Source organism: Vidua macroura, chromosome Z (genome assembly GCF_024509145.1).
Source record: "Vidua macroura isolate BioBank_ID:100142 chromosome Z, ASM2450914v1, whole genome shotgun sequence".
NCBI lineage: Eukaryota > Metazoa > Chordata > Aves > Passeriformes > Viduidae > Vidua > Vidua macroura.
Genome location: NC_071611.1, coordinates 13,510,065 through 13,532,467, shown reverse-complemented (window position 1 = coordinate 13,532,467; position 22,403 = coordinate 13,510,065). Strand labels below are relative to the sequence as shown.

At 35.8% G+C, this 22,403-nt stretch overlaps 1 protein-coding gene across 2 annotated transcripts in view; it reads right to left on the bottom strand.

Moving 5' to 3' along the window:
• FRMD3 (FERM domain containing 3) overlaps window positions 1–22,403 on the bottom strand; it is a 124,409-nt gene that overhangs the window by 53,651 nt on the left and 48,355 nt on the right. For both annotated transcript variants that reach the window (XM_054004481.1, XM_054004482.1), the window contains exon 2: window positions 12,430–12,534. In XM_054004481.1, coding sequence (XP_053860456.1) covers window positions 12,430–12,534 — 105 coding nt within the window. The remainder of the gene's footprint in view (window positions 1–12,429; window positions 12,535–22,403) is intronic.

Genomic DNA, 22,403 nt, shown 5'->3' with positions numbered 1-22,403 from the left:
GTATGCTTATCAGCAGGTGCATAAATTTACAGGGAAATTTTCGGGGTTTGCTTTTTTTTTTTTTTTTTTATTATCTTAGAAAATAAACTCAGGTGCTTCTGTAACCAAAAGTTTGGCTCACATTTTAGTTAAGAGCCTTAGCATATCCCCTGCTGGCACTAGCTGACCTGCTCAGGAGGATGCTTTGTCAGACAAAAGAACATGCTGATATTCAAGTGCCACTTCCAGCCAGCAGCTTTTGTATTAGTATTTTTCATTTAAGCAAAAATCTCCACAGAAAAATGAGATTTGTGCTGTGGAAGCAGCTAATCAAAAAGCACAGCATTCAGTTTTAATAAGCATACTCAACACTGGAAGGCCTTGCACTAAGGGGTTTCATTTTTAACCCTTTCATTCTAGCTCTAAAACCCTTTGGTCAACTGCAAAAAGAAAACCTAGCATTTATTAAACCATATCCAATACTTAAAATCTCTGGTTTATGTGCTATGGTTGCTCAGAAACTCACACACATGTGGTGTCACAGTAGTAGTGGAGATAAGTTGGGCAATGTATTTCTATTTGAAGTTCACTTACCACTGAGAGACTGATATGGAACCTTGATACAAAGAAAATAAAAAGCCAACAACCTCAAACTTCAAACAACAGCCACAACACAACAGCAACACTCCAACATTTCTTTACCTATTCTGTTTTCCCAGTACCTTTCTTTTTAGGGGAAAAGATGAAAGAAACAGAATTGAATCAGCAATGACAGTTTCACTGAGTTACCAGAAATATCTAGCTCATTTCATTCTTTTTTTAGATCATACATATAAATTATTTATATGTTTCACTCTGAATAATGGGGGCTGAGAGTTGCTCATAAAAAGATAAAGACAATCTGATTTAAGAATTCTTAAACAGTCCACAATGGTTTATAGATACATAATCCAGAATGAATTCACAGATAGGAAACTGGACAAACAGATATACAAGTCCACTTTCCAGAGACCCACTCCACATCCACCAGGATCAGGCCAGTCCTAGATGAAGATTCAAACAGCAAAGGGGGACAGTGAGTCATGCTGTACTGCTCCCAGAAAACTGAAAGTTAAGAGTATTCACGATTTTCATCTAGAAGAAACACAACACAGTTTTCTTGATATTTATTTTTGAAATACCAAGCTGGAATATCAGCACAGACCAGATCAGCATTTAGAACTGTTTGGAAAAGTTAATTACCTATTATACCAAAGCAGTCAGAGATAAAAAAAGGCAAATTTGCAAATATGAAACCCTGATACCAACCATGTGAATAATGAAAGAGGGGAAACATGGATGAAATTCCTCAAAGCCCCAGGAATGCAGATTTACCTAACACGTCCGAAATCAAACATGTTTCACTAAGACCTGACCTTCATGGGTTAACAGCAGATTGAAAAGACACCAAGCAATTAAGCAATGTAGGCTTTCACATGGAGGTCATGGAAATGACAGGCAGTTTCTACAAGCTCAGATTTCTGCTGTGACCTTCTGTTGGTAGAAGATTGCAAACGTATACACAACTCAGCTGAATCTTCCAGAAAACAGAGGAGTTACTTTATAATTTGTGGAAACTTTCAAAGATACAGCAATTAGGTGCTTAATGCTTTCTGACTGTCAGGGGAAGATAAACACCTAGTCGTTGCTAATACTTCTGGAAATAGCTACCCCTATATTTGTTTGCATATTTCAATTTGAGTTTTAGGAAAGATTTTCCCCTGAGTACTTATCTTTCAGCCTTACAGCATCGACTATTAATAATTAATACCTGTGCCTCATCTCTACTATACAGTATCCAAGCTATATTTATTCCAAGATTAATTCGCTGTTATAGTTAGGAGGAGATTAAGGTTCCTATAAATTAATCAAACTGTTTCTGTAGAAACATTAAATTGAAAAGTATTTGGTTTTCCAAAATGTTTTTTCATGTAGCAATATTTTTAAACAATTTTCCTGGAAAAAAAAATCTTAAGTGAATGAAAATATAACACTTCAAGTTAGCTTGTCAAGATAAATTTTAAATGTTCAGCTGCAAAAAAATGTCATTAATACACCTGCCACACTGCCTTGCAAGAACAGGAACAAGCCACAGATATTTTCAACTAACTGTTCTTTGCAAGGAGTTATTGTACCCTTTATTGTACTTGATAAAACTAAGAAAAAACCCAAACAAAACTAGATATAAAACAGTAACTAGAGAAAATAATCTTTTATTTCCTTACTAACACTAAATTTTGCAAATCGGGGAGAAAAAAAAAGCAAACAAAAAAAAACCAAAAAAAAAAAAAAAACCAAAAAAAAAAAAAAACCAACAACAACAACAAAAAATCACTCCAGCAATTTTAAGCAGTTTCATCTCTGTCTTGTGTATTTGACATTGTGGTCTACAAAGGCTGCTTTAATTGAAGGATGGCCTACACCCTCAACCTGGTTTGGCTTTAGGTGTGATAGTACATATTGATCACCAGAAATCATTCCTGCAGGGGCTGAACTTCATTGGAAGCATGTTAGCAACATGGTTGCTGCCCAATGGGGAAGAAAATACTTTGATCCTAATCCTGCTAACAGATTGCCAAGCATCCTGAAAGGAGGTTCATGTTCACCACTACAAATTTCTAATCTCTTTGCCAAAAGAGATTTCAGTAGCTTCTGTGTATCTCAGAGATCAGACAGGTGCCCTCACAGAAAACAGAAGGATGAGAGAAAGATACATAGAAATCTTGAAGGTCAGTCATGGGATAGCTAATGATTCTTGGTGCTTCAAGTGCCAGTGGTGCATAAGCAAACTATCACAGAAATCACTTTTGGTGCTGGGATCCTAAAATATATTGAGCATTGCCTTCTGACTAAGATTTCATTGGAAGTATATGTTATGTTTCAGACTAGTGCAATTTTTACTTTGTACATTGAGCCTTCACCTCTGATCAGCCCTTAAGTGGTGCTGAGTAGTCATTAGCGAGGCCAGGTGTGTTCTTGCTTACCCACAAATGCTGAGCAGCTGATGTGCTATCAGCTTTCACAGCAAAAGCTCAGAGTGAACAAGGACACCCTGCAAGGGTAAAAGCACCATTCTAGAAAGTCAATTTAACTCCACAAACACTGATATGCTTTTAGTAAAAAACACTTCAGCTCATTTCAACCTGTTTCAAATTAAGCCATTCACTGAGAAGGTCTGAGAGGACTGAGATTGGTCTTGATTCAGCACAGGGTTAAGGGTTTTAAGGTAAGAAGCTGTGAGGAAAAAGGAAACAGTGAGAGAATCAAAGAATGGCTTGGGTGTAAAGGGACTTTAAAGACTATTTAGTTCCACCTCCCATTCCATTGACAGAGATATGTGTCATAAGACCACATTGCTCAGAGTTTTATCCAGCCTGGCCTTGAACATTCCCAGGGATGGGCTGTCCACAAGTTCTCTGGGCAACCTGTTCCAGTGGCTCAAAGCACTGGAAGCAAAGCAAAGTCTCTTCCAAGCCAAGAGGCTTTTGATTAAGTCCCTGAGTTTGGAAGAGGAGCAGTTAGGAAGGGGCAACTGAAATACTATGGGAAGGGGCATCCAAATGCTATGAATACTTAAATTTCATTCGGCAAGCAATACTTATCCAAGTGCCAGGATGTGCATAGAGTAAAACAGAATCAAAAGAACCTGCAGGTTTTACAAAAATACTCCAGGAGAGGGCTGGATTGGAAAACTTTGTTTAATCAACAGAAAAGAGCAGGAGAATGGAGATATGAAACACTGCTAGAAAATTAAAAGAATAATTAATTTTATTGAAAACTCCACCCTATATTAATCTCGAAAAGTAATATCTAATATTTTCCTTGAATGAAGAGCAAAATCAAGGTAAATTTGCTTTAGCTTCAAATAAGTGACTTGTGTAGGGTTACCACCTGCCAAAAAAAAACCCCAAAAACCATAAAACAAACAAACAAACAAAACCAAGACAAAAACAAACAAACAAACATATACATATCCAAAGTTCACAGAAGTTCAGACAGGAGAATTAATTAGGTGGCAGGCAACTCTATACAGGCACAAGAGATGCCAAAGGACCTGGGGCATAATGTGTGTGTACTTCTTCATGCCCTGAGGCCAATACTGTTTTTTCATGATTTCAAGAACTTTTATATCAAGAATATTGACATTGTTCTGCTGTAGCAAAAGAGCTGCTCTTCTGTATTTTTTCTAACATCAGAGCACCAATGCTATTTAGTGGCATGTTAATGAGGAAGAAACAAATTACATCACTATCACAAACATTTATCTGGTCCAGAAAAGGTAGTCACATATACTGGAGTAGAATTACCATTTGTATGATTCTGAATTGGCATTTATTAAACATATTTCCAAATTATCACTGCTGTATGCTGGAGTAGCTGAATTTATCCATAGTCTCTACATCAGTTGAACATCTGGCCATAAAATCTGCATATATTGTTGGATACATGAGCCACCACATTCTCACAGACAACAGGTTCACAACCAATGGGAAAAAAATCTTTGTTTTTATCAATATATGATAATATAAAATTATTTAGTTTACAAGTTTAGTAATTTTCACACAAGATATTTAGTTAGTAATATTTCAGCTGAATTAAGTCTATATATATGTATACATTCTCTTCACACTATTATTCATTTCTGCCAAGATTTTCTTTAGTGCATAAATGCAGCTCTACTAGTAAAAGCATGATGCCATTTAACTCAGCACTTAGTCTCTGGAAATAGTCTGAAGCAAGCACTTAGAGAAAGAACAGGAGCAGTAGCTCCCATTGTGCTCAATGGGCTTTTTCCACAAGCCTCCATTAAAATTTGTTTGTAAGTCTTTGTAGGCTTTTACCAATTTGTCCAAACTCCAATTTTTAATACTTCTTTCAAATTCATGACAGCTACAATGAATTTTGTTACTGCCTATGGTTTTCTAAAAACTATTTCTCAATACCAGTGACTTTATACTTAGTTTACTTTAGAGTGTTTCAGTTCTAGGAATTGCAGGGCAACTTTTCCCTGATCACCTTCTCCAAGCTATTTTACATCATATCTTTCTCTCATATTCACTTTTCCTTACTCTCTGATTCTCTCTTATTCATTCTCTCTCACTCACCTCTTTTACTAGCCATATTATTCTTGTCTAATCCAGTTCTGGATGAGATCCATTTCTATTAGATATAATTCTCACAACCTTCTTTGTTCCTTTTCCATTTCTGTTATTTTGAACTAACATGACCTGAACGGCACACAGCAAGCAGTGTTGCAGCAAGAGTTCATGCAAATGCAATAAGTTTTCTGATAACTCTGCCCTGGAGCAGAGGTTCATATGCATGGATAAAAATTAAGATTTTTATTAACCTATAGCTCAGTCACTGTAGGGTTCTGCCCGTAATACTTCTGTTCTGCCCCTTCACAGAGACTGGAGATCTCCCAGACTGATCTCTACTCCTAATTGTATGGAGTATTACACAAAAATATCACTTCATTAAACTAAGGTTGTAAGTTGTCCGATGTGTCTTTCTGCCAACCTCCACCACTCTTATGTGGGACTAGGTACATATTTTTAGAAACATGTATTAAATAGCTTCTCTTGTTAAAGCAGAGATCAACTGCACCCAAGATTTGATGACCCTTTCCAAAGGTCTCTCTGATAAGGAACTACTGTACATTTTGTCTATAGCTCCCATTAAAAACAGAGCCATTACTTCATGATAAAGTAATTAATTACCAATGAACGAGAGACTCTAATTTCCTTCCCTAGTAAATACTGGCACAATGCTGAACTACTTGGGTTGTAAGATTAAACAAATATTCTGCCCAGGTCAGTTGTAAGTGATACACTTTGGTATACAAATGGGTCTCCACACCACCCTTATAGTGAAATAAATGACATAAAATCTGACCAAAAAAACAAACAAACAAACAAACAAACAAACAAACAAACAAAAACTATATCTGTGTAGAATTGTCACCCAATTTTCAACATATTTAAGCTTGAAAGTAAAATGAGAATTATAGCTGCAATAGTTCTTTAGCGGGTATGCCAACAAATCCATAGTGTTCAGTGTCATCCTCCTATCAAAAGCAGCAAACCAGGCTCTGTGCTCTGGGAGTCAGAAAATTCTAGTGTACTCAAAGCTACCATTCAGGATCAGCTGCATAAAGGGCATTTTTACCCTCTCCTACTCATAGAATAGTTTCATTAATTTGAAAGCTTTATTTTCATAAAAGCACAGAGCTAAAACCACCGCACTGCTCAGCTACTCCCAGACAACACTGCAGCACACCCACATGACAAAGCATCTTAATATTTAAGGGTGATTATGATTTCAAATATCTCCACGGTGACAGGTAAGACTTCACGGTTGCCTCAGGGTCCTACAAAGCCTTTTCATGATGCTTCCAACCTACCCCATGGGTAGCTCCAAGGTATTTCTGTCTAACTACCACCTCATACTTCCACATTCAAAAACAAAATCACAAGCATGTGCTCAGATTGATCCACTGGGAGTGAAAAAAGAAGGAATGAAGTCTTTCCAAGTTTAAATCATTGCTCAGGTGCTCTTCTGAAGGGACTTAAAGACTATACTTTACCACACTAACATCCTCCTGTTGAATCTCCCTTTGTACTCAAGAACTACAGCTTCTTTCAACAAGAAATCCACTCTAGAGAGGATGCTGAACACTCTAGAGAAGATGCTGAACAGCAGCATTCTATTCTCATCTTGTACCAGTCTGAAAATAAAAAGATGCTGCTCAATAAACCCAGGGTATCCGGCACAGAATTAAACATTCTGCATTTCCACAAGTGTGAGTGTGACAATTGGCCTCAATATAGTATCTAGTATATGAAAAGGTGTCAAGAATAGTTCCATGAGTAGGAGAATTAGTAACAGATCCTCCAGTCATAGTTCCAATTTGAAACTGTTAAAAAGTACAAGATCCAAATGATGGTTTCTGGGTTTTTACGGTATATCTTACAGTGTATCAATGTATCTTTATTCTCTTGAGATTTCCTGGGCTGGGTTTGGCCTTCAGTGTTTTCCTTAGTAAAAAAAATAACAGGCTTCTATGCACCAATGTGGCAGCTTATCTTCACAAGCCCATAGAGGAACTTAACAGTTGAGAACTATATAGAATCATAAAACCATCAAAGTTGGAAGACATCTTCAACATCACCCAGTCCCATCCTTCACTTAACACTACCACTGTAACCCCTAAATCACTAAACCACATAACCCAGCAACAGATCCAGACTCCTCTTGAACACCTCCAAGAGATGGTGACTCCACCACCTCCCAGGGAAACCTATTTCCTGATCACCCTAACAGTGAAAAAAATATAATAATTTTTATTGTATTCCTATAGTAACTAATCTGAATCTCCCCTATCTCATCTGAAGTCCATTTCCTCTGGTCCTCTCACTGCTGGCACCGTAGAGGTGGCCCCCACCTCACTACACTCTCCTTTCAGGGAGTTGTGGAGAACAATGAAGACCCGCCTGAGCCTCCTTTTCTCCAGACTAAACAAACCCAGATCCCTCAGCCATTCCGTATAAGACACATTTCGTAGTCCTTTCAGGATCCTTATTGCCCTTCTCTGGACACTCTCCAGCACCTCAATGTCCATTTTAAAGTGAGAGCCCCAGAACTGAACACAGAACCAGCGCTGAGTGCAGAGGGATGACCTCTGCCCTAGTCAAATTTGACCAAAAGTAGCTTCAAATGTTACTGCAGTTTAGAGTCAGGGAGAAAGGCAATGTGATCCCACATAATTGTCTCAGAAATCCACATGAAGAGGTTAACAGTTAATATATGAACACTAGGAACTCCTTTGTTCTCAGTATCATTAGACATAAAATGGCGTTCCACAATTTACTGCATACTATTAGTGCACCATTGACATTTTTTAATCTACATTTAGGCAAAGTTTCCCCAAAAGAACATCCAAATATGATCCTAAAAGATACAACATGATGGAGGAGCTAGGGTTTTTAACTGCTAGTTCAATTTGATTTTATTGTCACTGTTACGCTCCCATAGATTCAAAGACATAAAAGAAAATACAATGCTGCCTTCTGTTAAGAATGTAGTCCAGAGTTTGGGTTTTGTTGGGGTTTTTTTTGTTTTTTTTTTTTTTGTTTTGTTTTTTTTTGTTTGTTTGTTTTTGGGGTTTTTTTTTGTTTGTTTGTTTTTTGTTTTGTTTTGTTTTGTTTTGTTTTTTCTGGAGTGGAATATGGAAAATTATAGAAAATTTTTAAAAGTTTAAGTATGCCCAAAAACTTTAATTATGCCCAAAATATACCCACATATTTATTTATGTAGGAAGAAAGGATTATTCTAGAAGTGGAGTTGGGGAGAGGAAGAAATATATATTATTACTTACTTGAAAAATAACCTATAAAGACACCAGTTGTTTTCCCACATTTCACTTTTTTTTTTTACATAAGACAATTAGCTCAATTTTCTACAATTTTTACACAGTCAGAAATTTTGAATGTTCTAAACAGACATCTTGGAACATTTAATTTTAAACATCTGAAATATTGAAACAATTCATTTTTTAAATTTCCAAATTCAGTCAAACATTTTGATACTCCTAAGTCAAAATGTTACATTTTAGTAGCATACTCTACATTTAGAAAATACTTTCGATTAATCAAAGCTGGTATTTTTTGCCTACTTGAGCTCCCTCATTACAAAACAAAAGGATTGCAAATTAGCTTTCAGAGTAACTATGGAACCTTTGCACAAAAAAAATGGATCTTAGTAAAATGGAGCCAAGCATCACTGCTAGACTAAATGCCAGCAAGCATAAATCTGCATAATATTTTATATATATATATGTCTGTGTGTGTGTGTGTGTACGCGCCTGTATGTGTGTGTGTGTACACCATATAATAATATACAAATTTTTTACATAGTTTAACTATTCAAAAAATCAATCAAGAATAATTCACTAAAAGCCAGAATTAAATGCATGATTATGGCAGTTTCATTTGGAACCATTGATATACCCCATTCTATGCAAACCCATTGACTATGCAGTCGAATATAAAATTCTACAACATATAAAATGCTACAACAGAGGCATTTAGCATTTCCAAGAAATTCAGCAAAGCAACATCCATTGTGTGCTATGCACATCAGAATCAATAATAACTCTCCTAAAAGGAGTTATGCTTTCTTGTTTCAGCTCCTATTGCATGCTGTTTGAAAGAACAGTCAGAAGATGGTGCCTAGTCTCTATCTTTGCCAATATTTAATATAAACTCCTTCCATAAAATTATAGAGAATTCTCCCAAAATTATTTACCAACCTGATGAAAGGTTTTTCCCCACTGCTCCCATTAGGACTGTCTCAGACAGTGCAGCTCTCACTAATGTAAGAACCACCTCCCTTGCTTAAACTTTATTTTTCTTTATATTTTACACTCTGATGCATGTATAACCCTATCTTCCTAACCTTTGATCCCTGCACTAAAAGGGTGTGTCCTTCTTAGAATCATCTTGTAAACAAGCGCTCCACTCTCTATATGTTTCTAATACTCCTTCTTTCCTCTTTCCGTCTTCAGTTAAGTTGATCTTTCTTGAATACAGATATCTAGATCAGAGAAGCTGAGGTCTCATTAGACTGTAATGATATTAATACCTTCCCACAAATACAGTCCTAAGAGGCAAACAAAGTGTTATCTGTTACCATAGCCACGTCACACACTAAAACCAGACTAGTCGATAGTCATTTTATTCATTTTCCCACATCCCTTTATTTGTCTCTGGGGCACTGAAGTACATTGTCACACACATTATCAAGCAGTATAGCATGAACTATTGCTTTCCTTCAAAGCAATTGTGCTTGGTCAAACAACAAGGTTTAAATTTGGAAAGCAGCTGTTGCTGAAATTCATCTACTGATCTTTACTGGTCTATTGTTTGTGTTTTGTGACACATCTCACCAAGCCCTAATAATGTACTGGGGAAAATATGTGTCCCTTTCTCTTTATTGGGACCTGTAAGAATTCCACTAAGTTTTGGAAATTTCTTTGACCAAATTACAAATACACTTATTCCATGTAGCTTGGAAGATTTCTTCTACAGAACTATAAGTACTCTTACCTGTACAGTGGCTACAGTTATATGACATTTCTCCTGTCACCCCACCACATCTTATATCTGCTACAAATTATCTCTTTAACCACACACCTAGGCAACTACTGATGTTTTTTTGTTAGATGAATTCCAGGCATCTAAACTCGCAATTGTTAAAATAAAAACAGTGAGGAAAACTGTCATATACCTCATAAATTCAAAACTGTAATTTCCTTAGTTTTTTACTGAGCTGTCCTGGTTTTGGTATGGACAGAGTTAACTTTTTGCAGTAACTGTGAGTGGCAAAGCCTGGAGCTGTGTGGGAGTGTCTGGGTTATTATATATTCACATCTTTGCTGGCGTGCAGAAGTAAGTAATTCTTGGGCTTCCAGGAAAATATTTGTGACAATATAAGATACTGAATATAAAAATAGCTTATTTTTATGAATTGTAACATAAGAGAAGAATGTACATTCCTTTCAACTCATCAATAAAGCATTTAAGTCTGTACAAAGAGTCCCTCATAAATTATGTCCTAATTCATGACAGAATTTAAAATAAAGAAATAGCACCCAGTTAAAGATGCTATCAATATGCTTGAAAACATGAGAGCATTGTAAATCAGCACTTAAAGATGCATGTATGGAAATTCAAGTTTCATAAGTCTGTTTAACAAAATCCACCTGAAGAATGGACCAGTTGATACAAGCCTCCATACTACACAGAATGGCAACAGTATTTTCTAGTTGTGGGATCAAAGGGAAATGAAAACACAAGTTCTTTTAGGTAAGAATATTTTTTTTCTCAAATTGTCTTGTGCTACTAAGCAATAGAAAATTTTAGCTTCTATATAATCTTCCATAAACTTAGCACTAAATTAGCTATACTACAAAATGTGAAACAGCAACTGTATAGCCAAGATGGGTAAGACAATGCAGCAAATTTAGCTAACAATATAGCTACCAGCTCTTTGAAACATGGGAACCTCATATGGTATGATATAATGGGCATCACAATCAGTTTCAGGTTTTGGACTTTTTTTCTGAAGTTTCACTATTTTAAAGTAGTGACAAAAATTTGGGGTTTATTTAAAAGATCCATTTTACTTCCATTAAGTAAAATAACTTTTCTATGGCTTTTTTGAGTGACTGTCAGAGAAACATCCAACAGAAGTAAGTGTTTATTAAGTCTTACTTAATTATAGCCCAATTATTAGCCCAACCTAATCTTCCTATCAATTCCAAAAAGGTGAACATCTCTATAACTTTTATGATTGTGAAAAATTAAAAACACTGGTGAGACTAACTGCTAATTATTTTCACTTTAAAACGAGGGTGCAATGGAAACTATTTGGTGTAGCTTTGCAAAGCTTTTGCAATTCTATAAGGTTGAGCTGATGGTGATGCCCCAATTCCTGTGATTTTTGACAAAACTAATTGAGGTGTAGCAAGAAGTATCCAGCCAAATTATTTTTTTCCTCTTCAATCACAGCAGCTTCAAACTGGTAACTGTTTCCAGAAATTAAATGTCATTATATGTACCCAAGATATTTAAAGTCACGTATCTATGTCTTAATACTGAGATCAGCAGGACAACATGGTGAAGAAGCAGTTCTGAATTTCAGTATCTGAGGACTTCGGCTTTCTGTGTTCACCATTCGCTCCTACTGTCATACAGTAAAAGCCATGTGGGGGTAGCAGCAGACAAATCACCTATAAAGTACAACCTGCAGAACCACCTAACACCTAGGAAAGATGACTAATTACTGTACACAAAACTGTGTACAGCACAGGCCTGAGAATTTTATTGCAGAAATGCAAAGATGCTTATAGGGAGCACCAACCTGAAGAATCCCCTAAAGCTTGACAAATCACATCTGTTTTCTGTATTACAGATTTTAAGTCCCTGCACCCTGTGATGGGTGAAACAGAATGACTGCTTTTACCTGATAAACATAATAGGATTTCTTCTTACATCTCCCAAAAATTATTTGCTAAGAGAAAACTGTAAGTCCCAAATTCTAGCACACTTTCAGAGCCTAGAGCTGCTCTGTGCTGACTCTGAGTCATGCCTATAGATTCTTTACCAGTTTAAGTGCCCAGAACTACACAAATCAGAATATATAATAATATAGTAATATAATAATAATATGTTAATAAATGCATTATGTGAGGGGAAAATTAATTTAATAATGCCACTTTAGGAACCTCCACAGATTACAGCTTGAGTACAAATCCTCAGAGATACACAACTTTGCATCAGAACATACATGCTTATTTTTAAAAAAATCAATTAACTTTAAAGCAAATTTAGTCAGAGATTAAATACATACCCTCTGCTTCTCAGGGTCAACATATCGAATGCCAAAATAGTCTTTTTCCAGCAAGCTGTAATAGTTGCAGATGTGATCTATGAGAAACTGACCTTTGGTTTCCCTCTGTAAAAAGATAAAGAAATTATAAATTATATTGAGTATTGTGAATTTTCTGTCTACAAATCTATGCAAAGTGTCAAGGAAAATGACACTTTAAATTTGTTGTTATTCAGACAAGAACAACACTTATCTTATCTACTCTAAGATTCATGAGAGCAATGATCAATACACTCCCTGCACATTCACAAATTGGTTAAGAAAATATCATTACTACTCTTACCTCAGGAAAACTCATGCTGCTCTAATGGCTACAAATTTATGAGACTTAATATACTCCTAGCAATCATATTTCCATGGATGCTATAACGGCATAACAGATACTCATTTACATATAGAATTTCAAAACACTCTGTGGTTTTTTATCCCCCAAATTTGAAAGGAGATCTGAATGTGAGCATTCTACTAGAACTTTACCCAGTGCCCAACAGCAAGAGAGATCTGATCACTAATTACCTCCATTAAGTCAGAGCTACAGTACAAAGAACAAATGCCCAAATGACTGAAAGAGAGGTTTTTATATTTGTGTTGTCACTGAATAACTATGGCCTTATCAAATGTTGCTGTTAAATATGATGCTTAGCTAACAATCTCATTCTTTCTTTCTGTTTTCTTCAATCTCAAGATTGTGAGTCTATTCTCCTTTATCTGATGCCTAATATGATCCTGCATGAGTATTCACATTTCTTCTGATCCAGCTAATGTGAAAGTTCATGTTGGTTTTTTTCTGAAATGTGATTTGTGTCAATATTAGCATGGGACTAAAGCTATTTTCCTAAAACAGTCCACTCCAAACAGACAAAGGTGTTTCACTACACTGTGGTGTCAAGTCTCTGCATTTTTTCCCTCTGTGTGTCCACCCTGGTCCTGCACTGAGACGTCTCTGCTGCAGACCAGGAGTCTCTACCCTTTGCTGACATGAAACAATTTGAATTTAGCTCTTTAATGTCTACTGAATAGAAACTACACAGGACATGAAATCATTTTATATAAAAGTAATACTTAATTGTTTTTCTCCAAACTACTCCCTGAGTAGTTTCAGTAGTTTCACTCCCTGAAAATTTTAATACCTTTTTCATTTTTTTTTTTTAAGAATTTAAGAGGCAATTTAAACTGTAAAGAGTATGGCAAGCAAAATTGAAGGGACAGTATCTATATATCTCATGGTATTTTAGAAGGCTGAGTATTGCTAGCATCTTCATTTTGCACAGAAGTATCTGAGCCAAAACCAGCACCATGACCTGTTGGAGGTCATACTCTAAAGAGCAGAGGAAGCGATGGCCCAGGCACAACCACTGCTTCCCACAGGAAAAATGAGATATGCTTCAAGATTGAAGAGTTAGAAAATAATACAATCCATGAACTAAAGTTTTGTTCTCTTATCTTTACAATTAATAAGAAATTCTCACATAGATACAGATGCTTGTTTTTTGGTCTCTATCACTCAACAAACAGAAAATTAAATAAAAAACACCCTCAGTCTCTCTGTCACCCTGACAGAGAGATGCATTACCCTTCCGAATGCTGAGGCTCCTGCGATGTAACCTTGTCTGCCGTAGGGACCTCCTCTCATACCAAATTAACTTCCAGCCACAATGGAATTGCTAATTTCTCTACAGATTTCCTTTTCCTAGATATGGCCACCTCCATTTCAAATGCTACTGTGTAAGCCACCTGCTTCCCCTACTCCTATCTGTCTCCACCTTCTATTTTCTATAAATTTTAGTCCTGTACTCTTCCATACTCTCCTACTTGCCTGGAGATATCTCTGCCTTGTCTGCACATGGTGCTTCCATAATTTGTTTTCCTATTTTTAAACAGCCTTTGTCAAAGGATGTTAAGACAATTTTTCTGTTCAGTTTGTGCTCATGCAACTTTATGCTTTGCACCCTACATTGTTACCTTTTCCCATGTAACCTAAATGCAACAGTTTTCTTCCAGCCTCAAGACATTCAAAAATCAACTTTTTTACTGTTAAGAGTGGTTGTATTCACTGACATTTTTTTGTGTTGTACCCAGTTACAAGTATGGGCATCCTGGAAACAACATAGAGAACACTTTCCTCAAAAGGAACAGTCCTATCAAAGTCTGAAAAGCACAAAAAGAAAACTGTCACTCTCCCTGCGACTGACCAAAAAAAAAAAGGGTCTACACTTACGCAGTCATATTTCAATTTACTGCTTTCTAACTTAAAATATTGTAAGTGTCTGAAAAGTTTTGTGACTATGAGAGACCATCAAAATATTAACACAATTGCATGGGGACATTTCATTACAAAGGTAGTAGGAAAAATTATAAACACAGATGTGACATTTAAGTTGCATACAGTTTTAAGCTAATCTATAACAAATTAAATGGGACTGGGAAATAACAGCTATTAGATGACTCAGGTACAATCAAACATAAAAACAGATTTTACCATCAACAGTGTACAAATTAAATCCATTTTTTAAAACACTGGAAATGGGGAAACCAGACGATCCATATTTTCATGTGACAACATCAGAGGGTGTTACTGGAAGAACAGTCAGTAATACAATCTTCTACAACAAACTACTAGGGGTTCGTATTCTAATCTATGAATTTTAAAAGCCCTTTGCTTCAGTCACCTAAATAATCACAGATTTCTGAGTTCCTGAAGGAACCGATAAAAGTGTACAGCACACATAATGTTTATAAATCCATTAACAACGTTCTGTTTCTAAAAGGAATTGATGCCCTAGTTTTCTTCCTTGGAAAATAAATGATAGAAACAAACCAAACAAAAAGACCAAAAAGCCTCCAAGCTAGATTCATGCTCTAGCAATCTTTAAGCCTTCGATTGATAAATGGAAGGGACTAGTTAAAAACTTCACCCTTGGTTAATATATCCCCTTCAGTTCATTACATTTTGAAAAATATACAAGATGCACAAAAGTGGGCTAATTCAGTACATGCATAATGTAGTGAGAGTCTTCATATGAAATTGTAAATGTTCCACTATTAAAGCCTTCTAGACACCTGAAAATTTGGGGGAAAAAGAGATCTTAATTGTTACACAGAGGAAAATACTTGATGTGGCACATTGCACATCAAGTCCTAATTCATAATAGATTGTATGACAAGAAGGATGGGCAATGGTGGTTAATTTTATTTTCTGCAAACAGCATAAACATTTTCATTTCTCTAACAATGCTTCAAATTCTTCTGAGCTTTAGAATCTAATGATCTTTTTCTATTTATTACACATTACTACATATTACCATGCTACAAAAGAATATATTACAACCAAATTTCTTTCTCATTTGTGAAAGAATCTGGATAACACAAATTAAGAACAGCTAGACATCCACAACAGAGCAGAGGCATGGATTTGGGTCAGAGAATAATGAATATAAAACATTGCCTGAAATTTCAGACGGTTGCTTTCCAATTAAATGATCCTTAAAAAAAAGAAAACAAGCAAACAAAAAACAAACAATCAAACAAAAACAACCCTTAAACCCTTCTATTAAAAAAAAAAAAACTTTGCATCAATTCAGAAAAATAATTTTATATTACATTTTAGAATGTTTGTCAGAACATTAAAAAATTACATAAGAAAGAAAGCCATTATTTCAAATACCACTGAAGAATTTCAGCCACAAGCAACAGGAGTCTGAAAGTAAAAATCAAGTCATAAATTTAAAATTTTCACAGCTCAAATATTTGAGAGTTATACCACAGTTCACTCAGAAGTCATCAACTATTGTCCATTAAAGAAGATATATGCAGGCAGAAACAAGATCAGAAAAGTCTGTAAGTGAGAGATACAAAATGTCCTGAATTGTAATCAATACATTGTTTTCAATGAAAGAATACCATTAAATAAGTCACTTTTTTCTAAGTCTGTTAATTCAAATATATCTGTCTATCTCAAATGAGAAATATTTTCCTTCATATTTTTGTAACCTATGCAATGGCTTTAAACAAAGTCGTATAATGCAGATATTCCACACACTCAAAAATTTGGAGATTTCTGTAAATAATTTGAGGAATGACTTTCTGATTTATTTAGTTAAATAGGCACAGACAAGATGAGTATGTTTTTCCTAAGGCTGTATTTGAATATCTGACCTTAATACCACTAAAATCCCACAACAAACTGCAACACATATGTGACAGATATAATGCCATGTAAATGACAAAATCCCTGAACACACAAGGTCAGTTTGCAAATAACTGTTCAACACTGCTTTTTAAGCAGAATCAAAAGTTTTCATTTCTATTGAAACATATATGTATCAAACTAAACTTGCAGCTGTGACAAAAGAATTAAGCAAAACAGGGGATGTTCTCTACTGCAACAAGATATGAAAACATGATCACACAGAGTCTTCCATTGATGGACTCACAGGGCAACCTGAGTTTGTTCCTCAGCTCTAGGAACTGAGTAATAAACTGGAGAAATTCTTCATTTTCCCTACCAGACACTCTCATTACAGCTTCCATTTCTGCAACTCTGCAAATTTATGACTCAGTAACCTAATTCCTTGGTAATTTCTCTGGTATACAGAAACTAACCCAGACAACAATCTTTGTCGCTCTTGTGCAGTTTAAAACATTATCCCCATCTCATGCTTGCTTTGGGGATTTCTTTTTTATTTCAACTATCTTGATGCAACTTAAAAAGCAAGGCAGAGTGTAACTTCTTCTACGAATTTTAACAATTCTCCAATGATGTAAAACGAGACCACAAAACCTTTCTGACTGCTTCACAAATCTGAAAATGAAAGGAAAATTACTTATGGCAGTTTAAGATCTTACATTCAGTGAAATGTTTTGCCTATTTGAATTTGCTTCACCATGGAGTTGTGTGTCTATTTATCTGGATGTCGTCACAAGGAAAAGCAAGAATCACAAGCAGATTAAACACAATGTTTCTGCTCTGTTATCTAACCACTGAAGTCCTGCCAGAATCCTTATCTCTGTCAGGAAGCCACTGACATTACTAAGGAGTGTGCAGAGTCATAAACACAGTATTTATTTGTCCTGGAGATTTCAATCCTCGTCCCTTAAGTGTCTTTACTTGTTGAACAGCTCCCAACAGTGACCCTGTGTGTAAAGTAAAATACACATACTTAAGTGCTTACTTAAGTGTAAAGCCACACACAAAAAGATAAAACAAATAAAACAAACCAACCAAAAAACATCAACACAACAAACAAAACACAATGAAACCAACATTCTGCCTAAATTAATGGAAAGTCGGGCTCTCAGGCAAGGCAAGTACACTGTTTGATTTTGTATGCTCACTTTCTTTGGTGTGCAACATATTTTGAGGTTCTATGAATGTAAAAGAATTAAATACATGTATTGAAGAACAGTCATGATAGAACCATAGAATGAAAACTAATCCAGTCAGAAAAATGGACAAAACCATTGTGCCTCTAAAGAAAAAAAAAAAAGAAAAAAAAAAAAAAGAAAAAAAAAAAAAGGGCAAAAAGCATCTTAAGCATCTTTACCCACTGAAAACTGAAAAAGATAGTTCTGTTGAAAATATGTAACAATAATTATAAAAAGCAATAGAGCTAAGCTACATCTTTGACTACCATGTCTCACATTTTTAACTTTTCTTTGGACATCCTCCACCAGTGATAAGACCATATTTCTTCTAGGCTTTTCATGAGAGAAATTACTTGAACCCCAAAAGACACCTGTCCTCCATTTCATCAACAATTATTTCATAGTTCAGCATGGTGCCAGCTTTCCAACACTAGAGTATGGTGGTGAAAGGATATCTGGGAGCAATTCTCTGCTTGTGCCCCTTTTGATACAGCTATCATCACATTTGCATTTGTCTCCAGTGGCACAGCAAAAGAGTTCACTAAGCATCACTGGACTGGGATGTGCTCTGGAATGGGACTTATTTAATATCCACCCTTTGAAGCTGAGAAGGGAGGAGAACTGAGGGCACAGAGAAGGAAGACAGCTAGGCATGCCCAAATTTCTCAGTATCTTCTATATCAATTTTTAAGTCTTGCCTGAATAACAGAATCTGGAACAGAACCTTCATTCTGCAGCAACCAAAGTCAGTGAGGTGGAACAGACCCAACTATGACATGGAAAAACTGGGCCCTAACCCTGACAATATCCAATGCCCTCTGCAAATTTCTTATGGCTCTTTGGATTTATGGATTCACTGAGACTACAGATGACAGCAAGTACTCACAAGATAGATACACAGATAAGTCCTTTGCCATTTTTTTGTTCCTTCTTTGGAAACAACAACACGAATATATGAAAATGTTTCACAAGAACTCAATATTGAATAATGCCTTCAATATATATAGAACAATACAAGCATGCCTGTTTCACTCCTCAGCTAAAGTGCCATAACTCTTTAAAAGGAACTCCTTCCTTCCATAATTAGTATCCTACAGTATTTTATACTATTTGAAAATACACTGGAAGTCTAGTCTAGTCTAGTATATAACATTTAACCAGAAAATTTTCTCAGTTGTAAGTGGAGCCAGTTATAATTTATTTTTTATTGTAGTTTAAGTCCCAAAATATAAAAGGCAACTTTTGCTGAAAGAAAACAAACAAATTGGAAGACTTTATTTTAGAAACCAAGTATTTATCACAGATTTTTCTTCTGTTAATAATGAAGGATTCATTATATTTCTACAAGCCTAAAATGAAGCGAAAAAAGGGCCAATCATTTTTAATGAAAGGGACAAAACATGACACTGCTATAAAATAGCTGGCACTTACTTAATTATAACAGTCCTCTTCCACATGTTATTTTATATTTGTTATCTCGTGCAAAGTATATCTTTTGTTCTATATACTAGTTACTATTTCTACATTAATAAAAAATAATTTATATCAACATTATCTAATTCTAGAACTTAGTGAAGGAACAATTTTTAAATCTGTCATTTAATACATTTTACTATGTATAAAAGTTTGTGAATAGATGATAGAAAACATTAGAGTACTAATGCCCATCTTATTTATTAAGGAATTTAGCAGTCACTAGTGATAAAGAATGCTCCATGTCTAAGACACAAACTACCTACTACTACTACTCCTCTGATTTTAGAATTCATTTGGTAACCTGGAATGGGTTTTAAAGAACATCATTTTTACAAATATATCAGTCTTTAAACTCAGATTTCTAAGCTCTTAATTATCAGTTGAGACCTAAGCTATAGATACCAATAAAGAGAACTAAAGGGAAAAGAACCCCATAAACAAGCCTTGATTTGCAGTTTCTTTTGGGGCAGAAATATACAAATATATCTTAAAAATAAAGAGAAAGTAAAGAAAAAAGAATAATGTCTATGTTGGGAAGAAGAAAATAAGGGAACAGCAATTTCAAGTCTGTATATGTGAATGTAGCTGAGGAAGTTTTATTAATCTTCAATGAAACTGCATGGCTAAATGTACACAGAACTGAAAATTTACCCAGAAATAACTGCTGCAGTGAGGTCAGAAACATACTTGTTAAATTCTTCCTATGTGCTATCTCGTTTGGAAAATGAAGATCATTTGAGGTTATTTATTTTTCTTTAATTTACACTATTCATTTGCAACAGATTGACAGATTTGTCCATATGACAGCATATTTTTATGCTCTCTTAAGTTGGAGGTTATTGTATGAGGATAGTGATCAAATAATAACAGATGAAGAGGAAAAGGAGAAAATTAGATGACAGAAAAAATCTCACAATTCCAGTCCCATGCAATGAAAACTATTCTAAAAGCTAAATACTATAGAAAATGAAAAGTATAATCTACTACACAGTAAAACCTGAACAGTAGCAGTGAAGACTGGTAACAGCTTTCACACAATCAGTTCTTGACCTCAGTGATAGTCTGCAAGTAAATTACTCTGACCCATGGGTAAGTTATAAATAATAAAAAGTAAGTTATAGTCCGCATACTGCAGCTCTCAAAAGTCTTCACCAGTCTGGCCAGCAAGCACGAGGAAACCACAAATGCAATATTCATTTAGAGGGCTCATGCTCATTTGCTTCTGAGCACATGAGCATCACTTAGCCATTTAGGCTTTGTGTCCCTGAAGTGGACTCACAGAAGGCTTGCAGCATTAACTGCTCACTTCTGATAACAGCTTCCATTAGTGCAGCATTTGTGATGCCATCTGAGACACTATTGATTTCTTAAAAGGAATTGAGTCCTTCTGTCAACAAATCTACAATTCTATTCAATATCCAACACTGTTCAGAAAATCTGACTTCTTTCCCGCTTTCATTCTTGACATCATACCTCATTTAGGAAAGTGGATTAGAGATTTCAAGAATGACTCCTCAGTCCCCACCTACAAAGCAACGTAAAAGCCAAACCAGGATTTTAATAAAAATATCTCATGTCCCCCAGTACAGGTGATGGTCAACAATGCTCCCTTGGCTTGAATCTTCTCAGTAGTTTCAAAAGACACAGAAAAATCAGTACATATTCAAGTACAACTCCAAGTACCATTCTTTAAATAAGCCTTTCCCAACAGATGCATAGCAGTCTGTCCTAATTTTACTGTTTTTAAAAAAGAAAAACAACCAAAAATTCTTCTAGCCAAACAAGACACCTCCCTGAGCACAGGAAAAAGGGACACTCAGCAGCGTATGACACAGCTCACTTATGCTGCCCACATAAAAACAGCCAGCTGGGGTAGTTGCAAGAATGCCCCTTCAGGAGCACATTTCAGGGCTCAGCTGAATGTATTGAACCCCAGACAGGGTAAGGGTTGTGTGGGAACAAATACACCTCTGCTTCCACACCAAGTGGGAGAGAAGGGCGGCTTGAAAGAAGCTGTAAGTAGAGTTGGGGAACCCCTGCAAGCACTGAGAGAGGCACCTCAGCTGGTGCCCCTCACGCCCCTCACAGCTTGGGGTTATCCCTGCATATTCATCGCCTCACATGAGGAAACGCATCTTGAATGCCTGCAAGCATGACATGGAATGTGCATGCACCGATGAGAGGAATGGAGGAGGAAATGTAAGATCATGGAACATAATCCCTAGAGGGGATGAAGTAATGCCCATTTGAAAGGCTATTAGAGTGATGTGAAAGGCTAAGAGTTTACATAATGAACAGAATATACAACTAGGTATCACAGAAATCTGATCCATCACTCTGTGGATTATTCCAGAATCACAGACCCAGCTGTGTAGATCTGGCAATATCATCTCTGGAGCACACCCAATCACAACGAGTGCTGCAGCTCACAAAGAATGTCTCCTGACAGACAAGACCCTCAATCACGGCGATGAAGTCACCAGCTTAGTGAACCAGCTGAAAGTGCAACTCATACATTAATCTCATGTGATAAGGACCTAGATAAAAACTTTTGGTTAATTGAGGAATCCTCACCATGCTATGCACTTGAACTGTCAGACAGACATACGATATAATTAATGCCTCAGAGGACACTTGTCATAATACCTACTGTTCATCTTCAAAAAATGCACATTAAAAAAAAGGTTTTATGGAAGATGGTGGAGATAAACACAAAGATCTCCCACTTTCTACTAATTTAGAATCCACCAACACACATTTTTTCAACTACTCATCCTGCTTACCTGCCTTAGGTAAGTAACTCTTTTCTATCCATCTTTGGTAATATCTCAGTATGCTTAATCACTTTTCCCATGTGCTTTGACTGCAGAAATTTTGTAACTTCAAGGATCATGTTGGCTCATTTCCCACTCAGCAAAGTGCTTCATTCCTGTACTTTTTTTCAGCAGACTGTAGGAATAATTTTACCACAAGAAACTATTTCCAAGCTGCTCAACTAGTGCTTTTTAGACACATATGGTTAAATATATTTTTCTGTCAGAAATAATTACACAGTAAAGAATCTTTCATCAGTACTTTTTCCCCCTCATAATAAT